The sequence below is a fragment of the Chiloscyllium plagiosum genome, chromosome 7 (assembly GCF_004010195.1).
Source record: "Chiloscyllium plagiosum isolate BGI_BamShark_2017 chromosome 7, ASM401019v2, whole genome shotgun sequence".
Classification (NCBI taxonomy): Eukaryota; Metazoa; Chordata; class Chondrichthyes; order Orectolobiformes; family Hemiscylliidae; genus Chiloscyllium; species Chiloscyllium plagiosum.
In genome coordinates this window covers 89,152,872-89,177,075 of record NC_057716.1, presented here as the reverse complement: position 1 = coordinate 89,177,075, position 24,204 = coordinate 89,152,872, and the positions used below count along the sequence as shown (strand labels likewise).

Genomic DNA, 24,204 nt, shown 5'->3' with positions numbered 1-24,204 from the left:
AGGGAGGGGTGTGTGTGTGTGAGAGAAAGATCTGGGAGGAACCAGAAATCAAGGTAATTGAAGGGAGGGTAGCATTCGATTGAAGGCAAGAGTTTTGTCTTATGGCCTTTCATTTCATTTACCATTTACTTTGAACATGGCAAGGCATCATTAGCGCAGAGGAGTTGCACATTTGGCTTGCCCTGGAGAAGGGGGTCAGACAGTATGATTTGTTCCAGACCCTCCAACCCTTAGGAACAGCCCTGGATGCACTCTCACTCTAATATGTGTGATCTGATATGACCAAGTGGCATTGAAGGAATATACATCCAAATCAGGCCACCGTGTGCTTGGAGGATATCTTATGATTGATGGTGTTTGTCATTACCTGTAGCCCTAGGTGAGAGAGGTTATGGGTTTGGAGAGTGCTGTTGAGAAGGCGTAGGCAAGTTATAGCCATGCATCTTGTAGATGATGCTTGGTCCTGCCACTGTATCGCAGTGGTGAAGGGAATGAATGAATGTGGTGGAGGGTAGCCAGGCAGTTTGTTCATGAAAAATGTTGAGAATCTTGAGTGTTGCTCGTGCTATATATCTTGGCAAGTGGAGATATTGAAACACATTTTTGGCTATTTCTTTGCAGTTGGATTGGCAGATTTTGGGGAGTATTTTAATGGCTAGTCTGGTTAACTTTCCAGTCAATGATGACTCACAGGATGTAATTGGTGCGGGATTCAATGATGGTAATCCCATTGAATTCAAGGGGAATTGATTAGACTCTCTCATTGGAGATCATCATTGTTTGGCACTGGCATGATGCAAATATTCTTTTTGAGTTCTCAATCCAAGCCTGGATTTTGCCCAGGTCTTCAGGGAGTGATGAATAAGGAATGGCAACATTTATTTTAAGAACCGTGTGGACTGTATGATTGTAAGAAGAAATGGCTGAGGAATTTTGAGGGCTTGGCAAATAAGATACAACTAAACTTGCTGGTAGCACTGGGGAGGTAGCACAAGTGGGCAGGATAATAACAGATAAATAAAAGTAAGAAACTTTACAATGGAAAGAACTCAGAGACTCGGAGTGAGAGAGGAATTGCCTATCAATGCCACACTTTTTCTTGTACCCTGTCCAAGCGTGACAGCGAAGTTTTAGAAATGGAAGCTGAGCTTCTGCATTAACAATGGAGGAGTTGTATGATGTTTGAGGGGTCCGAACCAATGGTGAGACGAAAACTTATCAGATGTGGGAGAACAAAGCATGGATCTTTCAAAGGTAAGGGAAGGCAGGGATGTGGAGTGGTTGCTCAATGCTAGTTAGTTTTGCCAGTAATGTTTCCTTTCTAGAGAGAAAAACCAGACGAGAAAAAAAATATTAAAAGGCTACAGCACACTTGCTATTTTGATAGGAATTTTCTCAATGGCCATTCCTGATGTATTGTGTGACCATCCGGCGATGGGGAGGTCACTGCGTACTTCCAGCTTTCCAGATATTCAAAGTCGCCAATCACCGTCCAAGCCCAGGGCTCAGTTACATAGCTTGATCTTGCTTAGTAAATCATGGAAGCTAAGATGTGCAGAGTCGATAAGATGCAAGATTGATTGCCAAGCCCATTACCATCATGCTACACTGATTTGCTGTATAGATTTTGAGTTTCTTAGTTTCCAATCTACTTGCTGTGGATCGCAACTTTCACTGTGATTTGCCAGCTGACATCATTACACTTTGCTTTTATGTTGGTGCGGTGATGCCAAAAATGCTTTTCTCAGAATTCTTGTCAGTTTATTATACTAGTTGTGTAAATTGATTTCCATGTATACTTTTAAAGGAATATATGAACATTTAAGAAGTATTGCTATTAATAGATCAATGATGACTTGAAAATCAATAGGCTTTTAAGGGAGATCACGTGAATGAAATATAACCTGAGACATTCCATGTTCTTGTGCAGGATACAAATTGAATTATTCGGGTGAATTCTCACTGAGACTATAAGTTTCTGTGGGCTGTAGCATCATCAGTACACTTATAAAGCATTTGCTAATTATTTGTTATTTCTTGCAAATCTGTAAGGATGCCCTGTCAGAGTACATTGTTCCAAATGGATGTTGGGAAGTGGAAACCTTTCATTGCCGTCCATACAGCCTTACCATGTCCTTGATGTGGCTGCAATATAATTAACAACGGTTATTCTAGTCCTTAGAAGGTTGCAGTAGTAAGGATAGTCTATGCTGTGAAAATGTTAATTTTATTTATTTATATCTTTGTTTTTAATTTCTGTCACCTGCGAATTATCATAATTTTCATGATTTCCTTTTCCAATACATCCCCTCTCTACCCTATATTTAAAGACAATTCAACTAATTAATTGGTTCTTAAAATGCTCTTTCTAATCAGGTACTGGACTGTACGATTGTGAGGGTGCACATATTTGCAACTAGAAATGTCAATTTACAGCCAACCATCATAAGCCCTGCCCAAGAACATGGCACTTGTCATTTTGGTGGAGACAGGAACGGAAGCATCACCCACTTTGAATTTTAGGTTTTATGGAGGCAACTGGCCGTTGACATCATGAGCTGACTCCACTGAAGTTTGGGATTTTGGTAGCCTCGGATTGTGAAATTCTTGAAGTGAGCAGATCAAATCTGGTTTAAACAGGGGCTGAAATTTCTTGACTTGTTTGGAAAGTCAAAGCAGCCCTTTGGGGAGGTAAGGTATCTCTTTGGATCCTGGGACACCTTTGGGTGAAGATAAAGTAAGTTTTGCGTGTAGCGAAAGTGAGGACTGCAGATGCTGGAGATCAGAGTCTAGATTAGAACGTGCTAGAAAAGCACAACAGGTCAGGGAGCATCCGGGTACCAGGAAAATCGACGTTTCGAGCAAAAGCCCTTCATCAGGAATGAGGCCTAAAAACGTCGATTTTCCTGCTCCTCAGATGCTGCCTGACCTGCTGTTCTTTTCCAGCAGCACTCTAATCTAGACCCTACTTTTTGGGTATGTCAGGTGCCTTTCAAGTTATCATAAGTTGGCATACATGGGTATAAAACAAGCACAAGCTCATTCCTGTCAAGATCATTAAAACTAAGTATGTAAGTGAGTTTACTGAGCTGGAAGGTTTGTTTTCAGAATTTAAAATCAAATGCAAACAAGCAGACACAACACAACCAAAAGACATATCAGAAATTACATCCAGACTTCTCAGACCCCTTGGCATCATGGTAGCCCACAAACCTACCAACACATTTAAGCAGAAACTAATGAACCTAAAGGATCCTTAGATACTACCAGCAAAACTAACATAATTTACGAAATTCCATGCAAGAACTGTAAAAAAAAATACATCGGACAAACAATCAGGAAACTTGCCATCAGGTTACATGAACACCAACTAGCCACTAAAAGACACAACACACTATCACTAGTTTCCATACATTCAGACAAGGAAGGACATCACTTTGACTGGGAAAACACACACATCCAAGGACAAGCGAAACAAAGACATGCGCAAGAATTCTTAAAAGGATGGCATTCTAACCAGAACTCCATCAATAAACACATCAATTTAAATCCTATCTACCTTCCCTTACGAGCTAACTTACATACTTATCATCAATCTGAGCTACAAATCTTCTCAAAAATTGCTATCATTAGAACTGTCAAGACATGTCAAAATCAACTGTCAAAACTCTTGATAAGAATGTTGAGAGGACTTATGATGGGACTTGCCATACTGGCAAGTAATTTAAAAGTTCTGCTCTTTAAATGATTGGAAAATATGTCTGGATTGTTTAAAAATGATTGCTTGCCATTGTGCATTTTGTCATTTGACATACGATTGATGATTTCCATTACAAAATTACTGCTACATCGCAGACTTTTTTTGTTAGTCATGGGATGTGGGCATTGCTGGCTGGTTCAACATTCATTACCCGTTGCTGAGAGTTGTCTATATTGCTGTAGGCCTGGAGTCACATTTTGGCCATACCAGTTGAGGGTGATAGATTTCCTTCCCTAGAGGACACTAGTAAATCAGACAGGTTTCTGCAACAATCAAAAATGGTTATTTGGATCTCATTCAGCTAGCTTTTAATTCCAGATTTTGTTGAATTCAGATTTCACCACCTACTATGGTGTGATATAAAAACTGTAAAATTCAGAATGATAACAATGTGGTTGACTCTTAACTACCCTCTATTCAATTTGGGTTAGGCAGTAAATGTTGGACTAGCCAGTGATGTCCACAACCCATGAACAAATCATAAATTAAATCTATCATCCCAGTAGGATGCCTGTAACCTTTCAGATTGATTGACCATGAGAAATAGTTGTGGCCTCATTGATGTGGGACTATGAATTTCAGGGCTTGTTGGTCTGTGGGATTGAGCACTTGGATGATTTTATTTTCTTAAGGCTTTATTTAGTTGGAAGAAATGTAAGTATATCAAGTGGTTATAGAGTCATACAGATGTACAGCATGGAAACAGACCCTTCAGTCCAATACGTTCATGCTGACCAGATATCCCAATCCAATCTAGTCCCACCTACCAGCACCTGGCCCATATCCCTCCAAACCCTTCCTATTCATATACCCATCCAAATGCCTCTTAAATGTTGCAATTCTACCAGCCTCCACCACTTCCTCTGACAGCTCATTCCATATACGTATCACCCTCTGCGTGAAAAAGTTGCCCCTTAGATCTCTTTTATATCTTTCCCCTCTCACCCTAAACCTATGTCCTCCAGTTCTGGACTCCCTAACCCCAGGGAAAAGACTTTGCCTATTTACTCTATCCATGCCCCTCATAATTTTATAAACCTCTATAAGGTCACCCCTCAGCCTCCGACGCTCCAGGGTAAACAACTCCAGCCTGTTCAGCCTCTCCATGACCTCCTGCAACATGACCTCCCAACCCCTGTACTCAATACTCTGACCAATAAAGGAAAGCATACCAAATGCCTTCTTCACTGTCCTGTCTACCTGCGACTCCACTTTCAAGGAGCTATGAACTTGCTCTCCAAGGACCTTATCATTAAGTGTATACTTAAGAGGGAAATCAGGAGAGCAAAACGGGGCCTTGAGATAGATTTGGCAAATAGAATTAAGGAGAATCCAAAGGGCTTTTACAAATATATTAAGGACAAAAGGGTAACTAGGGAGAGAATAGGGTCCCTCAAAGATCATCAAGGCGGGCTGTGTGTGGAGCCACAGAAAATGGGAGAGATACTAAATGAATATTTTGCATCAGTATTTACTGTGGTGACATCTTGCGAAATGTCCAGATTACAGAGGAGGAAGTGCTGGATGTCTTGAAACGGTTAAAGGAGAATAAATCCCCAGGACCTGATCAGGTGTACCCGAGAACTCTGTGGGAAGCTAGAGAAGTGATTGCTGGGCCTCTTGCTGAAATATTTGAATCATCAATAGTCACAGGTGAGGCGCTGAAAGACTGGAGGTTGGCAAACGTGGTGCCACTGTTTAAGAAGGGCGGTAAAGACAAACCAGGGAACTAGAGACCGGTGAGCCTGACCTCGGTGGTGGGCAAGTTGTTGGAGGGTATCCTGAAGGACAGGATGTATATGTATTTGGAAAGGCAAGGACTGGTTCGGGATAGTCGACATGGCTTTATGCGTGAGAAATCATGTCTCACAAACTTGATTGAGTTTTTTGAAGAAGTAACAAAGAAGATTGACGAGGGCAGAGCAGTAGATGTGATCTATATGGACTTCAGTGAGGCATTCGACAAGGTTCCCCATGGGAGACTGATTAGCAAGATTAGATCTCATGGAATACAGGGAGAACTAGCCATTTGGATACAGAACTGGCTCAAAGGTAGAAGCCAGAGGGTGGTGCTGGAGGGTTGTTTTTCAGACTGGAGGCCTGTGACCAGTGGAGTGCCACAAGGATCGGTTTGGGCCCTCTACTTTTTGTCATTTACATAAATGATTTGGATGCGAGCATAAGAGGTACAGTTAGCAGATGACACCAAAATTGGAGGTGTAGTGGACAGTGAAGAGGGTTACCTCAGATTAAAACAGGATCTGGACCCGATGGGCTAATGGGCTGAGAAGTGGCAGATGGAGTTTAAAACAGATAAATGCGAGATGCTGCATTTTTCGAAAGCAAATCTTTGCAGGACTTAGAATCATAGAGATGTACAGCATGGAAACAGACCTTTTGGTCCAACCCATCCATGCCGTACACACTGAATCACATAGGAGAATTTGGGATAGGTGACCAAAAGCTTAGTCACAATGTTTAAGGACAGTCCTAAAGTAGGAATCATTGAATGTCTACAATATGGAAGTAGGCCATTCAGTCCATGCCATCCTTTCAAAGGGATCCCACCCAGATCCATCCCGCTACCCTATCTCTGTAACCCTGTATTCCCCATGGCCAGTCCACCTAACCTGCACATCTTTGGACTGTGAGAGGGAACCCAGGAAGACAGAGGGAGAAGGGGCAAACTCCACACAGATAATCAACCTGAGGTGGAGTCAAACCGAGGTCTCTGGTGCTGTGAGGCAGAAGTGCTAACCACTCAGCTACTGGAGGGAAATGCAAAAAGAGATGTAGACAGGCAGAAGGATTTGTGGAGGGAATTCCAGAACTTAGGGCCATGGTAATGATGACACAGTGACAGGCAGCAGAGTGATTAAAATTAGGGATGTGAATGAGACCAAAATCAGTGGAGCACAGAGCTTTTGCAGGCTTTTACAGTTGGTTAAACGGACAGAGAGTAGTCTTAAAGTCAAGTAGTTGTCAAGTTATGTCAAGAAAAGAGCAGGATTTGGAGCGAGTTATGAATAAGGAGCAGAGTTCAGAGAGTTAAATTAAGGGAGGATAGGGGATGGAGAGACCAATCAGAGCATTGAGACCAATCAGAGCTCAGTGTGGAGATAATGAAGGCATGGATGAGGGTTTCATTAGTTGGTGAGATGAATAGGATGGAGGTGGTCAATGTTACTAGGTGAAAGTATCTAATCTCAGTGATGATGTGCGCACATGATATGCAGCTGCTCGTCAGTTCAAATATGACACTACATTTCAAATGGCCTGGTTTCTCCCTCAGACAGGCATGGAGTAAATTGCTAGAGAACAGATTTTGTATTGGGGACTAATGAGAATGGCTTCAGTTCTACTGGTGTTTAGTTAAAGGAAATTCCTGCTCATCCAATCCTGAATGTCAGACCAAGAGCCTTGCCAAATCCAAGGATTGTTTGGATCCAAGAGAGTTGGAGCGCTGTGAGAGCAACATATAATCAGCACACATTTGATGTAACTGACATGTTTTCAGGGAATATTGCTGGAGGGCAATGTGCAGATTTAAACTGGGAGGAGGCCAAGGCTAGATCCTTGCAGAATTTCAGACATAACACTGAAGGTGCTGGAAGAGAAGCTATTGCAAATGATCCTTTTGCTGTAGCTGGGTCAATAAAAATGAAAGCTGGTGGGGACAGTATCACCTAGTATGAGGATAGTGTCAAACATAGAACATAGAACACCACAGCACAATACAAGCCCTTCAGCGCTTGACGTTGCGCTGACCTGTTAAAACAATCTAAAGCCCACCTAATCTACACTATTCCATTATCACCCATACGTTTATCCAATGACCATTTAAATTCCCTTAATGTTGGCAAGTCCACTACTGTTGCAGGCAGAGCGTTCCACACCTCTACTACTCTCTGAGTAAAGAACCTACCTCTGACATCTGTCTTCTACCTATCACCCCTCAATTTAAAGCTATGTTCCCTCATGCTACATCACCATCTGAGGAAAAAGGCTCTCACTGTCCATCTTGTATGTCTCGATTAAGTCATCTCCGAACCTTCTTCAGAAGAGGATCGTGGTTTCAAGGAATTGATAATGTAGGGAGAGGGAAACAATGTTCTCTGTTGCCTTTTATCTTTTCATTGGACATGTTAATATTATTAGGAGAAAGTGAGGACTGCAGATGCTGGAGATCAGAGCTGAAAAATGTGTTGCTGGAAAAGTGCAGCAGGTCAGGCAGCATCAAAGGAGCAGGAGAATCGATGTTTCGGTCATAAGCCCTTCTTCAGGAATGAGGAGGGTGTGCCAAGCAGGCTAAGATAAAAGGTAGGGAGGAGGGACTTGGGGGAGGAAGGACATTGGCAATGCGATAGGTGGAAGGAGGTTAAGGTGAGGGTGACAGGCCGGAGAGGGGTTGGGAGCGGAGAGATCGGGAAGAAGATTGCAGGTCAAGAAGGCGGTGCTGAGTCCGAGGGTTGGGACTGAGAAAAGGTAGGGGGAGGGGAAATGAGGATGGTGGATAAATCTGCATTCATCCCTTGTGGTTGGAGGGTTCTTTAGCGGAAGATGAGGTGCTCTTCTTCCAGGCGTCGTGTTACCATGGTCTGGCGATGGAGGAGGCCAAGGACCTGCATGTCATTGGCGGAGTGGGAGGGGGAGTTAAAGTGTTCAGCCACGGGGCGGTTGGGTTGGTTGGTGCGGATGTCCCAGAGGTGTTAATATTATCGCTCATTTCTAATTGTCCATTTGTAATTTCCCTTTAGTTTGGGTCTAGTTTGGGAACATGGTTGGCATGGACTGGTTGTACCAAAGGGTCTGTTTCCATTCTTTATGACTCCATGATGATCCTACGTTCTAACCTTCAGAAAATATAGAATAAACAATTTTTTTAATGCTTTATAAATTTGAAAGCAATTTTATATAATTATTCATTTTGTCCTTTACGTGACATCTGTGACTGTACATTGCCTGTGCCTTCAAGTCTGCTAGTGTGAAGACTACTGGGCATATATAATTTATTTGTAGGTGGATGTAATACTTGAACTTAACAGGGATATGTAGAAATGTGGAAGCTTTCACTTCAAAAGCATGTGGTTTAAAGCACATCCTTTATAAAGATAATAGAAACAGGGTTTTTTTTTTCTGTTTTGAGTCCTCTAAAGTCAATGTCCCTTAATCTGACTTTCAGCTCAATGTCACTTTGCATAGTGATTATCTCCATATCAACTCAACTAACAATTCTGTAAAGTGATCATACCACAAATAAAGGTGCTGGATTTGGGGAAGGCTTTCTCATAAGATAAAATAGGATCTGGCCATAGTGCACTGGGAGTGGCTACTTGCAAGAAAGTCCACATCAGAGCAGTGGTAGCAATTAAATGGGTAATTGTGAGATATTATTCTTTGAATTAGATTTTAGATTTTATTGTCACACATACTCAAGTACAGGGATACAGGAGGACAGTGAAAAGTGCACAATGTTGCAATTCCCGGCACTATCTTAGATTCAAAGGTGCTTCGATACAAAATCTTAGGTAAAAAGTAGAAAATAAAGAAGTAAAGTTAAAAGTTCAACATTACAGTACTCCTAAAGTGCATAGCCCTGGGCCCTTCCGCCCTGACACAGAGACCAACACAAGCAGGAAGCAGTCGACTAGCCTCAAGCCCCTTGCCTCTTCAGATGACACTGCCACCATCAGGCTGCGCTGGGCTGATCTTGGCAATGCAGCCGCTGCTGAAACTGCCTGCTCCCACACCAGGCACTGGGCCCAAACCCGACTCCCTCTGCCTTCGCCGCTGTCCGGAATACAAACCAGACTTACTCTGCCCCCACCATTGCTGGGAGCACAGACCCGACTCCCTCTGCCCCCGCTGCTGGTCAGAGCACAGACCCGACACCCTCTGCCCCCGTCACTGGGAGCACAGACCCAACTCCCTCTGTCCCCGCCACTGGGAGCACAGATCCGACTCCCTCTGCCCCACCACTGCCCGGTGCACAAACCTGACTCCCTCTGCCTCCTACACTGCCAGGACCACCAACCCGACTCCCTCTGCTGCTGCAGGGGGACAAACATCGACCAGAGGTGCTGGACAGCTTGAAGTCATCTGAGTTTCCACAGAAGGTAAGTAAGGTGAAAGTGAGAAAAGTGAAGCAGTGAAAGAAGACCAAAAAATGGAGCAGACGAGTTCTAGGCAGGACCTTGCATGCTACGCTGCTACTCTGCCACCACTTCCCAGTGAGAGTATGGGGCCTATGATTCCTGGAAAGATAAAGCGTGGAACCAACAAGTGCAGGGAACCCTGGATGCCAAGGGTCTTACAGGATTGGATACTGAAAAAAAAGAAATCCGATGGCTAATGAGTGTGGAGGTGCAGCAGGCAGTGAAGAAGGCAAAGGGTATGCTGGCTTTCGTAGAGAAGGGATTTGAGTACATGAGCAGGGAATGTGTTGTTGCAATTGTACAGGACTTTGCTGAGACCACACCTGGAATATTGTGTGCAGTTTGGTCTCCTTACTTCAGAAGGGATGTTCTGGCTATGGAGGGAGTGCACAAAGATTTATCAGAATAATTCCTGGGAAGTCAGGACTGACATATGAAGAGAGACTGAATTGGTTAGGACTAAATTCACTCGAGTTTTGAAGAGTGAGGGAGGATCTCATAGAAGCCTATAAAATATAAGACAGGGTAAACGCAGTATGGATGTTCTGATGGACTGCCATGCCCAGAACCAGGTGTCATAGACCAAGGATACGGAGTAAGACATTTAGGACTGAGAAGAGGAGAAATATCTTCAACCAGAAAGTGGTGAGTCTTTGAAATACTCTGCCACAGGAAGCAGTTAAGACCAAAAGATTGAAGTCTTTCAAGAAGGGGTTAGGTATAACAAGGTCCGCCATGATAATATTGAATAGTAGACCAAGCTGAAAGGGCGGAATGCTCCTAGTTTCTATATTTCTTTGATAACAATGGTTCAAAATAATGAATGCTCTAGAGGAGTCTTATGGTAAGTGTTGAGAGAGGGGTAATGTAAAAAAGAAATCAGATAGTGAAGAAAGGACTTGAAAAAAAGCATTTGTGGGTAGCAGGCAGTTTTATAAATATACTGGGGGCAAGATAATAACCAGGGAAAGATTAGAGTCCATTAGGAACCAAAGAGGTAATCTATGTGTGGAACTGGAAGACAACTGAGATTTGAAATGAGTACTTTATATTTATATTCACTGTGAGAGAAGAATGAGGTAGATCTAAAAATCAGGGAGAGAACTATGATATACGTGAACAAATTAACATTAAGAGAGAGAAGGTATTAGTGTTTCTGGCAGGCTTGAAATTAGCTAAACTCCCAGGCCCAGATATGATGTATCCTGGGCAGCTGTGGAAGGCAAGGGTGGATATTGCAAATGCTCTGACTTTAATTTTTTATTGCGTTGAATATAAGAGCAAGGAGTTTACGAGACAGTTGTATATAATGTTAGTTAGGCCACAGCTAGAATACTGTGGACATTTCTGGTCACCACATTACAGAAAGGTTGAGTTTGCACTCGAGAGGATGAAGAAGAGATGTTCCAGGATGTTGCCTGGGCTGGAGAAATTCAGCTATGAAGAGAGACTGGATCGGTTGTTTTTTATTTGTTCCTTATGGCAGAGAAGACTGAGGTGTACAAAATTATGAGAGATGTAGATAGGCTAGGTAAGGAGAAACCTTTCCCCTTAGTAAAGGGGTCACCATCCAGGGGACAGAGTTTTAAAGATAGGACCAGGAGGTTAGAGGGGATTTGAGGAACAATCTTTACACCCAGTGAGTTATGGGCATCTAGAATTCGCTGACTGATAGGGTGTTGGAGAGGGGAACCTTCAAGACACTTCAGTATTTAGATGAGTACTTGAATTGCTGTTTCGTACAAGGCTATGGGCCAAGTTTGGAGAAATGGGATTAAAATAGGTGCATGATAACCGGCACAGACCTAAAGTTATAAAGTCATATGGCACGGAAACAGACTCATCGGCCCTACTCGCCCATGCTGGCTAGGTTTCCTAAACAGGTCCCATTTGCCTACATTTGGCCCACATCTCTCTAAACCTTTCCTATCCATGTACCTGAAATGGGCCAAAGGGCCATTTTCAATGCTGTAAATTCCCTATGACTCTGTGACTCTCTATAATGAATTGCTTTGCAAATCAAACACCTAATGGAATTTGGTACCCAACCCATCGATATCTTCTTGAAGGATTGGATTTGAGATAACCATGGTGAGTTGTCCCATCACTGTCTAACTCCTGAAATTGCCTTTTGAGTTCCGCTGCTAACTTCTTTAGGAGGGCACTGAAGATTTCCGGGTAGAACCATTTTTGCTTTGTGCTTGACGTTTAACTGTATTTTCTCCAGATTTGGGGAATGCTGCAGTGTTTAATTTTAATTGGGTGGGCCACACACCCAATTTCAATTTGAATTGATTCAAGGCACTGATCATATATGCTAAATATTTGTTATTTCCCTGCAGTTCACAATTCAGATCACTCAGTTTTGATGCTTTGTGTATAAGGAACCCAAAGTGGAGCAGCCCACATTATCTGACACCTCAAAGTGCACTTCACTTCTTGATTAAAGAAAACTGATAATTTCAGGCATCAGATCTAAAAATCTCTGAGGCATGTTCCCTCAACTTAGTCATCTCCCATTAGCATCGAGGATGATTTCACTGTCGGCAGTGTAGAGTTTGTCAAGTAAGGATTGAAACAGGCTGTGCTGAAGGGCTCTTGATTGAGAGTCTACAATCTTAACAATAACTATCAGTACATGAATAGAGTCCATCACTTTACTCGCTAATATTTACTAGTCAATTATACAGTGGTACTTGACAATAGAAGGGAAACCAGGATTTGTTTCTGCAAAATGCAACAAGCTTGCATCAGGCCAAGCGTGGCTGGTGAGCCATCAGTTGAGTTGGAAATCAGTTTCTTGATTGGAGTGTATTCTCAAACATGTATTTTTGGAATTCATTGTAAATATCTATCTCCCTTAAGAGACAAAAGGGTGAGAATGTCCTCTATAGTTATACTGTCCTGAAAAGCCACATACACAAAACAATCAGTTGGGCTATGTCAGGCATGTCAGTGGATCCATCGAACTGCAGTGGGAGTCATTCACAATCCTTCAGGTCCAGCTGTAGTTGCTGAAAAATGTCTTTGCACAAAGATTTCACTAGCCTTGCAACTGTGGAAGCAATAAGTGTCATGCTTTGGCTTGCCATTATTGTTTCTTCTTTGTTCTTAAAGTCTCTGACAGAGTCAGCAGCCATGGTCGTTGCTTCTTTAATTACTTTACCATCTGGGAATGATTTCTTGTATTTTACCAAAAGTGCAGGCTTTTTGCTGGTTGAGAAACTACTGTTGAGCTTTCAAAATGATGTTCAGCTTCTCAATTTTTTCGTACAAAGCACAGTATTTAATGAAAAATATCTTTGAGTTTATGGTGTCTTGTTGTGTAGTGTGCTTCCAAATTCCCCTTTTTACTTAATAATATATTTGGTGACATTAAGGCAAGGACTTGTGTCTTTTCCTGTTGTGAACAGAAATTAGTTCTCCTGTTCTACATGGAAGTTGTGTGTTGTTGGTTTCATTTTAGATGGTCCAGATCCATCACACATGATTATTGCTTCATCTCATAGTTAGTGACTTCACCGTGCCACTGGTCACACTGCAGGTCGGCACCTAGATCTGTGCCTCTGGAACATCCACAATGTTGCCATCTGAGTTTGAGTGTGGAAGTATGGGAGGTCACTTAGATGGTCTCGATTTCTTTCCAGGGCTCCTGGTCAGCTTGCTTTGCTCAGATGTTGAATGTGGGACATAGCAGCATTTCTGAAATTTTTCTTCATCCTGCACAGACCAATTAGGTAATCAGCAGAAAAAAACCTCGCACTCTCTGGAGAGCAGCAGAGGTGTAGGATGTGCTGAGCTGCTTTTGCAGAGAGTCTATGTGGACATAGAGAGCTGAATAATAATCTTTGTTTCTAGTACAGCAATGTACTGGCTTCGTACAACAATTCCCAGTATATTTCTTTTAATTTGTTTGCATTGCCACAATACAGCTTCTTTTACCTTGCAATGATAATTCATATGGACCAAATTAACACATGGTACAGCAACTGGCAAAGGTTGTTAAAAGCTCATACTTTCCTTGAGTTGCATGGTGCAGGAAGCAGAAGTTAGCATTGATATGATGATTGATTTATGATTGGCAAGGGAATGTGGGCGGACGATCAGATTGACTGTCAGAGGGGCTGCAATTGAACCACCTGTTGCCATCAATGATTTAGAGACCAGGGTTATAGATGGTCCATACTGCCGCCACTGTGCATGGAAGTGGAGGGACAGAATGTTGAAAGTGATGGGTGCAGGACCAGTCAAACAGGCTGCTTTGCCTAGAAGGTATTGAACTTAAAGTGTTATTGGAAGCTGTACACATCCAGGCAAGGGAGAGGATTTCACCACACTCTTGTTTTGTGTTTTGAAGTCAGTGAACAGGCTTTGGGGAGACAGGGATTACCCACTGCAGAATTCCTAGTCTCTGATTTTGTCTTGTAGCCGCAATATTCATATGTTCAGTTTACTTTATGGTCAGTGGAAAACCCCAGGGTATTGATAGTGGGAGATTCAGCAGTGGTAATGCCATCGAATGTCAAGATGAGATGATTAACATTTCTCTTTGTTGCACCTCCTGCCATAGCCAGAACATTCTTCCCCAGATAAGGAGACCAAAACTGCACACAATACTCTAGAATTAGTCTTGCCAAGGCCCTGTACTGTTGCAACAAGACTGTCCTGCTCCTGTACTTGACTCCTCTCACTGTGAAGATCAACATATCCTTTGCCTTCCTCACCAACTGCTGCCCTTCATGTTTACTTTCAGTGCAACCCCATGGCTAGTTGCATTTCCCTGTTTTTCAATCTATCGCCATTCAGATACTAAAATGCTTTCCAGTTTTTGTGACCAAAATGGATGACTTCACACATATGCACATTTTATTTCATTTGCTCACTCACTCAACTTGCCCAAATTGCACTGAAGCATCTTTACATCCTCCTCACAGCTCATCTTCCCACCCAGCTTTGTGTTGATGGAGTTCAGATGCAGACCAGCCATGAGTTAATTGAATGGCAAACAGTCTTATGGAGTCTAAGCAGCTACCCTTGTTTCTGGGTTCCTTTGCAGGTCCTCAGATCTATTGTATTAGATTAGATTCCCTTAGTGTGGAAACAGGCCCTTCGGCCCAACCAGTCCACACCAACCCTCCAAAGAGTAACCCACCCATTTCCCTCTGACTAATGCACCTAACACTGTGGGTAATTTAGCATGGCCAATTCACCTGACCTGCATGTTTTTGGACTGTGGGAGGAAACCCACGCAGAGTATGTGCAAACTCCACACAGGCAGTCACCCGAGACTGGAATTGAACCTGTGACCCTTGTGCTGTGAGGCAGCAGTGCTAACCACTGAGCCACTGTGCTGCCCATGGTATCACTAATGGTGTTTGAACTCACTCAGGTCAGAAAAATATAATTCCTCTTAAAATCTTGGGGATATATTTACTGACATTTCAGCAGTGAATTATTTTTGGATCAGTTTTATTATAAAGCCCCTTTTAACGTGCATAATACCTGAGTTGAGTGGAGATCCATGAAACTTTGATATTTTCCATTACCCAAGCAGCTTTCTGCAGTGATCTCTTTGTAGACAACATGAGGAAGCTCTAAAAAAAAATCCCCCCCCACCATTATCTGCTGGAGATCTCACAAGTTACTGTTTAGAAGTTGTGAGACAATTGTGTCATATTTTCAAAACCTTTTGCACCTTTTGCTGATGTGAGAAAGTAAAGAGCCCTTTATATATTTAGACATTTTTACCAAAATACATTAAAGTACTTCAGTGAGCTACGTTGACTACTTTTTAAAAATGAATTTACCAACCTATATTTAGCACACAGCAGGGTCCCAATAACAGCATTGATTTAAATAACCAAATTATCTCTTTTTGATGTAGTTAGCCTGGGGGATGAATACAGGTTAAAACACCTGAGATAGTGATTCCTTTTTCTGACCAGGACCATGACATATTAAGGAAGACGGCAGTTCAATACTGTACTGAAGTGTCTGTCCACTTAGTCTTTTAGTTGTGTGATCATGGAGTGTTTTCAATAAGGCTCTTGAACATTGAGGTCAGCTGTTACAGGCTTACTGAACATACGGTACTTAAACACACATTTAAAATGTAACATTACCATCACACCTAATTTTTAGGGATTTACACATAGTCCAGTTCTGAACCGAGTGTCTTGGTCTTCTGCAAATCAAAATACTCATTATCAATGGCTTTATATTTCATATTTCCAGTATGATAATTCATCCCATTCTGTATTACCTTCTGTGTTAAAATGCAACTTCCCATAAGGAGAATTGAATTAAGTTAAACCTACTTAATAATTTTAGCTTCTCTAAATCAATTCATATCTCATTGGGCTAAATATATGACCATTCCTCCCCTCCTCCCCCACCCTTTTAATTTTAGGGCTCTTGTGGCACAGCGGTAGTATCCCTGCCTCTGAGCCAGAACATCTGGGTTCAAGTCCCAGCTGCCCCAGAGATGTGTCATAACAGGTTGTTTAAAAATCACAATATCTCCCTTCATTATCTTATCAGCAGTTTCACTCTTGTTCCCCATAGTTATTACACAAAGTTATTTAAACTGAATTCTGTCCTAATTCTGTATTCTTTGTACCAATTAAAAAGGATGATGTATGCCTAGATATTTTATTTCCCAGAGGTTACTGATTTCCTATGTTGTTATCAAATGATTAAACTCCAGGAGTCAACATATAAGAGCTTGTCTTTCCTTAAACCTCTTATTGCTTCATCCTGAAAATAGCCATTTGGCAGCCCTAGCCCACAACCCAGAGGCACATTAATTTGACTTGTACTTTACTGCTTAAAAGGCAAAGCCTAAAGATTAACATTACAACATTGTAATGGGAAATCAGCAGTATTATAGCATTAGTCTATGGGAAAATCAGATGAGCCCTATCTGCTCATGTGCAGCTGAGCTTCAAACACAAATTCCCCCTAATGCTACTGATACCATTTGCTGCTGAGCTTCACAGCATATATTTCATAGCCTTGTTAACTATCATAACTATGCAAATACTGATGCTGTCAATCTACAAATTCATAGAAGTTATACATAGAATTCCTGTTGACCTGCTCGCTGAGCTGGTAAGTTTGTTTGCAGACGTTTCGTCACCATATTAGATATCATCATCATCAGTGCTCCTCTGGTGAAGCATTGGTGTTCTGTCCCTCTTGCTATTTATCTGTCCTGGTTTGCTGAGGTGGATGATATCATATCCAGGTTTGTGTCTTAGTGGTTGGTGTTTGGGGTCTAACTCTACATGTTTGTTAATGGACCTCCAGGTTGAGTGCCAGGCCTCCCGGAATTCCTGTGCTTGTCTTTGTTTGGCTTGTCCAAGGATAGATATGTTGTCCTAGTTGAATTTATGTCCTTTTTCCATGTGCATAGTCACAAGCAATAGTTGATCATGTCTATTGGTGGCTAGTTGGTATTTGTGATCCCTGGTGGCTAGTTTTCTTCTGGTTTGACCTATGTAATGTTTGTGGCAGTCTTTACATGGTATTTTGTATATAATATTGGTTCTGTTAGTTATGGGTATGGGATCCTTTATACTTCTCAATAGCTGTCATAGCATAGTTGTTGGTTTGTGGGCTACCATGATATCTAAGGGTTGGAGTAGTGTGGTGGTCATTTCCGATATGTCCTTGAAGAAGGCAGGGTAACATATCATCAGAACATTGTTCAAGTGAATCATAACACACTGCAGCATCCCGGAGCTGCATAAAGCCAAAGAAGAACACTTATATGGTGTCTTAAAAGCAAGATTATGCAAAAAGTGTAGTCCGCTGGTACCTGCACAACCATAACAAGAAGACACAATATCATAGGACAAGCCAAACAAAGACATGCACAGAATTCCTGGCACTCAACTCGGAACGCCATAAACAAACATGTAGAGTTGAACCCCATATACCAACCATCAAGAAACAAAACTGGAAATGATGCCACCCACCTCAGCAAACTGGGACAGATCACCAACACTTCACCAGAGGTGCACTGATGATATTAATTTGTATGGTGATGAAACATCTGCAAACAAACTTATCAGCTCAGTGAGCAAGTCATTCACAACCTGAGCTACAAATCATTTCAAGAACTTTGATTAGAATTCCTTTCTATCACAAATTACATGGTTGCATGTTTTGATATGTCATGATCATTTGACATAATGTGCACTACAATTTTAAGTTAAAAGTCATGAGACAATACCCTCCAAATGATCATGACTGCTACAGTCTAGAAGGACAAGGGCAGCAGATACATGGGACCACCACCACCATCACCACCTGCAAATTTCCCTCCAAGCCACTCACTATCCTGACTTGGAAAGGTATTGCCTTCAGTGTCAGTGGGTCAAAAACCTGGAATTCCCTTCCTCATGACATTGTGAGTGTATCTATTCAAAATGGACGACAGCAGTTCAAGGACACAACGCACCACTGCCTTCTCAACTGCAACTAGGGATGAGCGATGAATACTGGCCCAGCCAATGATGCCCATATCCTGTGAGTGAATAAAAAGAAAATTCAAATTTTGTATCTGCATTTGAGTTCAACATCAATTTTGATCCTTATTTTCTTAATTCAAATCTCAAGCCAGGAGTGTGATGCACTGGTGTCTCTTTGCCTGGATGAATGCATTTCCAACAAGATTTGAGAACCTTGACTTTATCCTGGATAAAGCAACCCACTTGTTTGGTATCCCATCCACCATCTTAAACATTTCAGTCCCTGCGCCATTCACTCACGAGAGTCAACGGAGAGTACCATCTACAAGAGATGTGGTATATACTTACCAAGGCACATCTACTAATATCTTTCAAACCCAGAATTTCAACCACCTAAAAGGACTAGGACAGCGGATAATGTAGAAACATGACCATCTCCAAGCCACACACCATCTGTCACCATTCCTTCACTGTTGCTGAGCCAAACATTTGAGTTTCCTTCGTAACATTACTTTAGGTATATCTATACTACATAGATTGCAAATTCAAGAAATTAGCACACCACCACCTTCTTGGGAAACTAGGGATGGATACCTCTTATAATACTAACAGTATTTTAGAGTCACTCCCCATTCAAGAACTGCCAGTGACACTCACAATCCTGAAAAGAAAAATCAAGACCAGATGAAAATTCCTTTTCTCAGTTCAATTTCAATCATGGTAAGTGCAATGTGAGTCACCTGAATTATACAGAAAATTACACCTATACTCACAAAGATTATTATCTTTGAAAGTGAACCCTGAGCATTATTGTTGTCAGTAATTTCCCTCACTTTCTCTGTTGGCACAGACAATACACAAGAAAATCTATGTTGAGAGCTCGAAATTTCTGAAGACCGTGTTCCTTTAAATAAATAGGGAAGAAATCCCAGTTAGTACTCAATGAAGAAAAACTGACATAATATATTGTGCTGCGAAGAAATATTATTATGGTCTGTTACTTTAGATGCGCACACCTCAGTTAGAAAGTGTATAACATAGAGACTGAGGTACGGAAACATGGTTTTAGGTTTCCAAGACCTATGTGAAAACATGCTACTACCTTAAAGAAATGGCAATGTGATAATTATTTTATTGATCAGAGCTTGTGTAATGAAGACATACTTTCTCTTTAAGGAGCTGCACATTGATGCAAATAAGCCTGTGCTAAGTATGAAATTAACTGAAATAATAGAAATGCTTACATGCTTCAGTTAGCCTGCCAATAGGAATGGCCAATAGGCGTGTTCAGCATATAATTTCTATGCAAACATAGAGGCAGGTTAATTGTATATATTCTGGTGCTGATGTCAAAATAAGGATACAAAATTGAATATTTGCAACTGGCAGATCACGGACGTCCCTGTGCAAATGGCTAAAAATAACTTGCTTATCTAATGCAGAAGGAATTTATCAAATCACTTCAGCAGGTGAAGAAGCTTTTTCTCCTTTGCCATCGAATCCTCATCTACAGACTAGAGGAACAAAGGCAGTCCTCAGCTAACTGGAGTCTAGCTCAGCCAATCATAGAGTCCCCTTCTGGCTGTGTCATCAGGAGCTGATGAGGAGAGGATGCTTTTTATTCTGTAGTTGAAAGGCAGAGAAATGCCAGGTCTGAGCAGCCTGTGGGGATAACCTGCTCTCCATGATGTGAATGAACAGCGTCTCTCTCTCTCTCTCTCTCTCTCTATCTATCTGATTCTTGACTGGGTTACGCATCTCTGTAACAGACAACAGCAAGCACTGGAATTCTTGGCCTCCTGGCTCTCCATTTGCAGCCGGACTGACATATTTATACTCTGTGGTGTTTATCAGCAGTGCTGGTTGATCAGAGCTCCATGTACGACAATCTGTACCTGCATGGATTCGATGACTCGGAGGCGGTGAGTAAATTTTGTGCGAGTGAACTGGGAAGAGCGAAGGGAATAGAGCAGTGTTATCGAGTAGCAGATAGAGTAGGTTATGTTCTTTTTTAAAAAATATAACACTGGTTGCTATTTCTGTCAACCAGCAGGGATTTCTTTTAATTCGGTGACACCTGCAATAATCTTCCATGAAAGCTAGAAATGATACTGTCAATATCTGAGGCGACTTGGGGCCTGATATGGCTGTAGTCACCAGCAATTCTAGTTTCTCTGTTTCTTAGCAGCAGTAGCAGAAAACAGCAGCAATGGATAGTGTCTTCTCTCTGTCAAGCCTTAACAACCCCAACATGACAACTATTAACACAGCGTTTTGAAGCAAGAGAAAAATAACAGAATTAACTTGCACATGCAGAGCCAAATTGAAAATGTTTTGACTTTCTTTCTATTTATTTAAACTCTCCACATAGCTAACCAATTCAGAATCCAAAGTTAAACCAGACTGTCTCTGAAGAGGTGCGTTTGTTTGTATGTTTCTTAATGGACGGCAGAACACTGTGCTCAGGCAGAATATTCTTGTAGCACAAGTATGGAGGATGCTTCTTGCTTTGTTAACATAATTTCATTTAGCTGGATCCTAATGTGCTTTAGCCATTTTGCATAGTAAACTGTAATATTAGAATAAGTGGCATTACAGCACTGGTGAAAAAGCTCTGTTTCCTTTGATAGATTACATCTGCCATTAGCTACTTTTAAGATACAGTTAATGTGAAAGGTTGTGATCAAATGGATCTATTTCGTTAGGTACAGTGATTATGATGCCTATTTTATGTTGATGAATGTTTTCCTCAAGTGAGTTATGTGCCATATCAATCCATTCCTTTTCTTAACAGACTGTAGCTTTCTTTTGACTTGTCTAAAATTGGTAATGCACCTTTCACATCTTCCAGCTTTGACTGAGAGTGATGTATAATTGAGATTAAAAGTCTTTTCCATATAATGTCGTAATGGCTGCTTTTAACAGCAGTTACTGTCTTCCATGAACACTATTTTGGGAGATGTGTAAATTGCACGTGACAGCACGGATATTTTATATTGGTATGTTCCAAATGTTATAATGAGGATAATCTTATATGACTAACTTCTGATATAGATTCTATTTTGAAAGATTTGTTACATAGTTTTGCAATATCCTTTGATTGACATTTAATCCTTCTAAGCAAATTACAAACCTTAATGACGCAAGTGAGCAATGTTGGCTGTTTTTGAATTTTAGTTTTCTTCTGTGCACAGTGCTACTTTTAAAGAAAACCATTAAACTAGTGTGAGATCTCATCCCTGGTTTCTTGAATATAGTCCCTTTCTAATAATTATAACAAAACTTAATTTCGTCAAGCCTCAGAATTTGGAGGGCAAGTTAAAAGCAAATGTTAGCTTTTGATCGAGTGAATGTTGCTGTCTGATGAGGGAACTGGCACAGTGTTGATAACAGCAGTAGCCCATGTTGTTATCAGCAGTGTTTGGATTACATAATGTAACTGTAAAACGATCATGGCTTGACAGCATTATACTTGAGCAAGTAAAATTGTGTAAAATTCAATTATTTAAAGAACAATGGTAGATTGATGTGAAACTGTGAGGTTGACTAAGAAGGGAAGACTTATTCACAGCCTGAAGATGAGATGCTTTAAAACTAATAAAGTAACATTTGATTATGAAGTGTGGCCCTGTTGTACTATAAACGATGTGACTTCTAGTGTGTGTGCATTGAAGCTTTGTGAACAGCAACATGATAGTGACCTGATAACTTCCTTGAAGGAGGAAAGTTGGTCAAGACAATAAGAAGACCTCTCTTTCTCTTCAAACTCTGCCGTGGGATTATTTTAAATTTCATCTGACTGGGCCTTGGTTTAATGCCACATCTGAGCGATGTCAGCTGCAACAATGCAGCCCTCTCTCAGTACCCACACTGAAGCATCAGTCTGGATTGAGTGCACTAATTTTAGGGCCAGTGCTTTTACCTGTATTACAGCAACCTCAGTACTTTGTGTGAATGGCTGTGATATTTTTTGAATGGTTGCAAAAGTTATCAGGAGAAATTATTTCATGTGAAGAGTTATGACAGAGCAGAACTACAAACTGTCATTGAGAAAGAAGCCATTGTGTATTGTTCAGAGAGCAGTTGATTTAATATTAGAAAAGAGATGTCATACCATAGCGGGAGCTAGGTGACAGTATTGGTGCTGACATTCCCTAGCAAACAATCATCATTAATGTAATAGACCAAGTTGTCTTACTCTATGCTATAAAGTTTTTACAGGTTTTGTATAGTAATACATCAGTCACCATGGAAATACTTTTGGTAGCTAAACTAGAATGCCTGAGAACATTCCGATGGCTATTTGACCCATCATGTTTGTGCTGACTCCTTGGAATACTGTTCTAAACGATCCTACTTTGCTCCATGAAAAATAGAGAATGCTGGACAAACTTTGCAGGTCTGGCAGCATCTCTAGAGAGAGAAAAACAAAGTTAATGTTTTGAATCTAGTAAATTTTCCGAACTGTCCTAAAGATGGACTGGCCAGAAGTGTGTTCTGAAGGAGAGTCACACCAGACTCAAAACGTTAGCTCTTTTTCTCTCTCTACAACTGCTACCAGACCTTCTAAGTTTCCCCAGCGTTCTGTTTGTTTTAGATTTTCAGTATCTGCTGTATTTTGTCTTTGAACCTATTTTGTTTTTTTTCTGCATAGCCTTAATTTTCTTTTCCCTTTTCAAGTATACAGTTTTCAAATCTTGCATTAAATCTCCTCTTAATCATCTCATCTCAAAGGAGAGCAATTGTAGCTTCTCAAGTGTCTCCACAAAACTGAAGTCTCTCTTTTGTACCATTCTGATGAATCTCCTCAGCACCCTGTCCAAGCTTTGACATCATTTGTGATATTTGATGTCCAGAATTACTGAAGCTGAGACCTAACCAGTAATTTATAAATAATTGGCATAACTTATTTTGTGGGCTGTATAAAGATGATCTAGTGTGAGAAAAGATACTGATGGATCAGGTGATGGAACACGTGAACTCTGGGATTCTCGGGAGCTGATGACAGTGGAGCTTATTTTGTGGAAAGTAATAATTTCCTACATTATTTCCTGAATCTTGGAATTTCTTTAAGTAAATGAACTAGACATAATACTAAATGTATTAAAAACCACATCACATGCAGCATTATGGTATGAAGTAATCAATATTTAAACATGGCCACAAAGTTTATAAGCACTTGGCTTCAAAATGTGTGTACACTTCAGTTTGAATCCCAAACTGGTAGCCGTTAAGATGCAGAGTGTACTTTGATCCCTGCTAAGGAAGATACTTGGGTAAAGGCAAAAAGAATGCCAGAAATAAATGGAAAATGTTAGTATAAATTGTAGCAATTTTATATAAGAGGAAAACAAGTATCCATTCAATTTTTGTCATTTTCTCAACCACATTAATTAAAAATTTTCACACCTAATTGCTGATCTTTCTCAAGATTTCTTAACATTCTAGTTCCTAAGTAAGCATCCATCAGTCTTTTAATTACTTCACTCATTGCAGTGAGTTTTAAACAAAGTGATTTCTTATGAAAGGTTGGGAGGTAGGGCTGCAGTAAGGAATCAATCATTTCTCAACTTTGCTTCCAGCCACATCATGATGTCTCATTCCGAGAAGAGGACGGGACTGGCTCAGTGCAGTTTTCACCTTATGTTTTCTGAATGAATTACCATAGTGTCATCTGCAATGGTGTATAATTTAAACATAGCACTCCAGATACCAGACTGAGCTTCAAACTGAAATGCAGACATTTTGGAGCTAAGTGCATACAATCTTTGAAGTAATATCTAGAAATTATTTATTTACTTGCGCAATGCTTGCA

The 24,204-nt window shown here is 41.0% G+C and overlaps 1 protein-coding gene across 4 annotated transcripts in view; it reads left to right on the top strand.

Moving 5' to 3' along the window:
- cacnb4a (calcium channel, voltage-dependent, beta 4a subunit) overlaps positions 1-24,204 on the top strand; it is a 344,931-nt gene that overhangs the window by 82,491 nt on the left and 238,236 nt on the right. Inside the window, exon 1 of one of the 4 annotated variants that reach the window (XM_043694196.1) lies at positions 20,016-20,311. The exons of the other annotated variants lie outside the window; for them this stretch is intronic. Within the exon in view, the coding sequence (XP_043550131.1) occupies positions 20,267-20,311 (45 nt within the window). The 5' untranslated portion in view covers positions 20,016-20,266. Of the gene's footprint in view, positions 1-20,015; positions 20,312-24,204 lie in introns of those variants that run through there. 4 annotated transcript variants of the gene reach the window in all.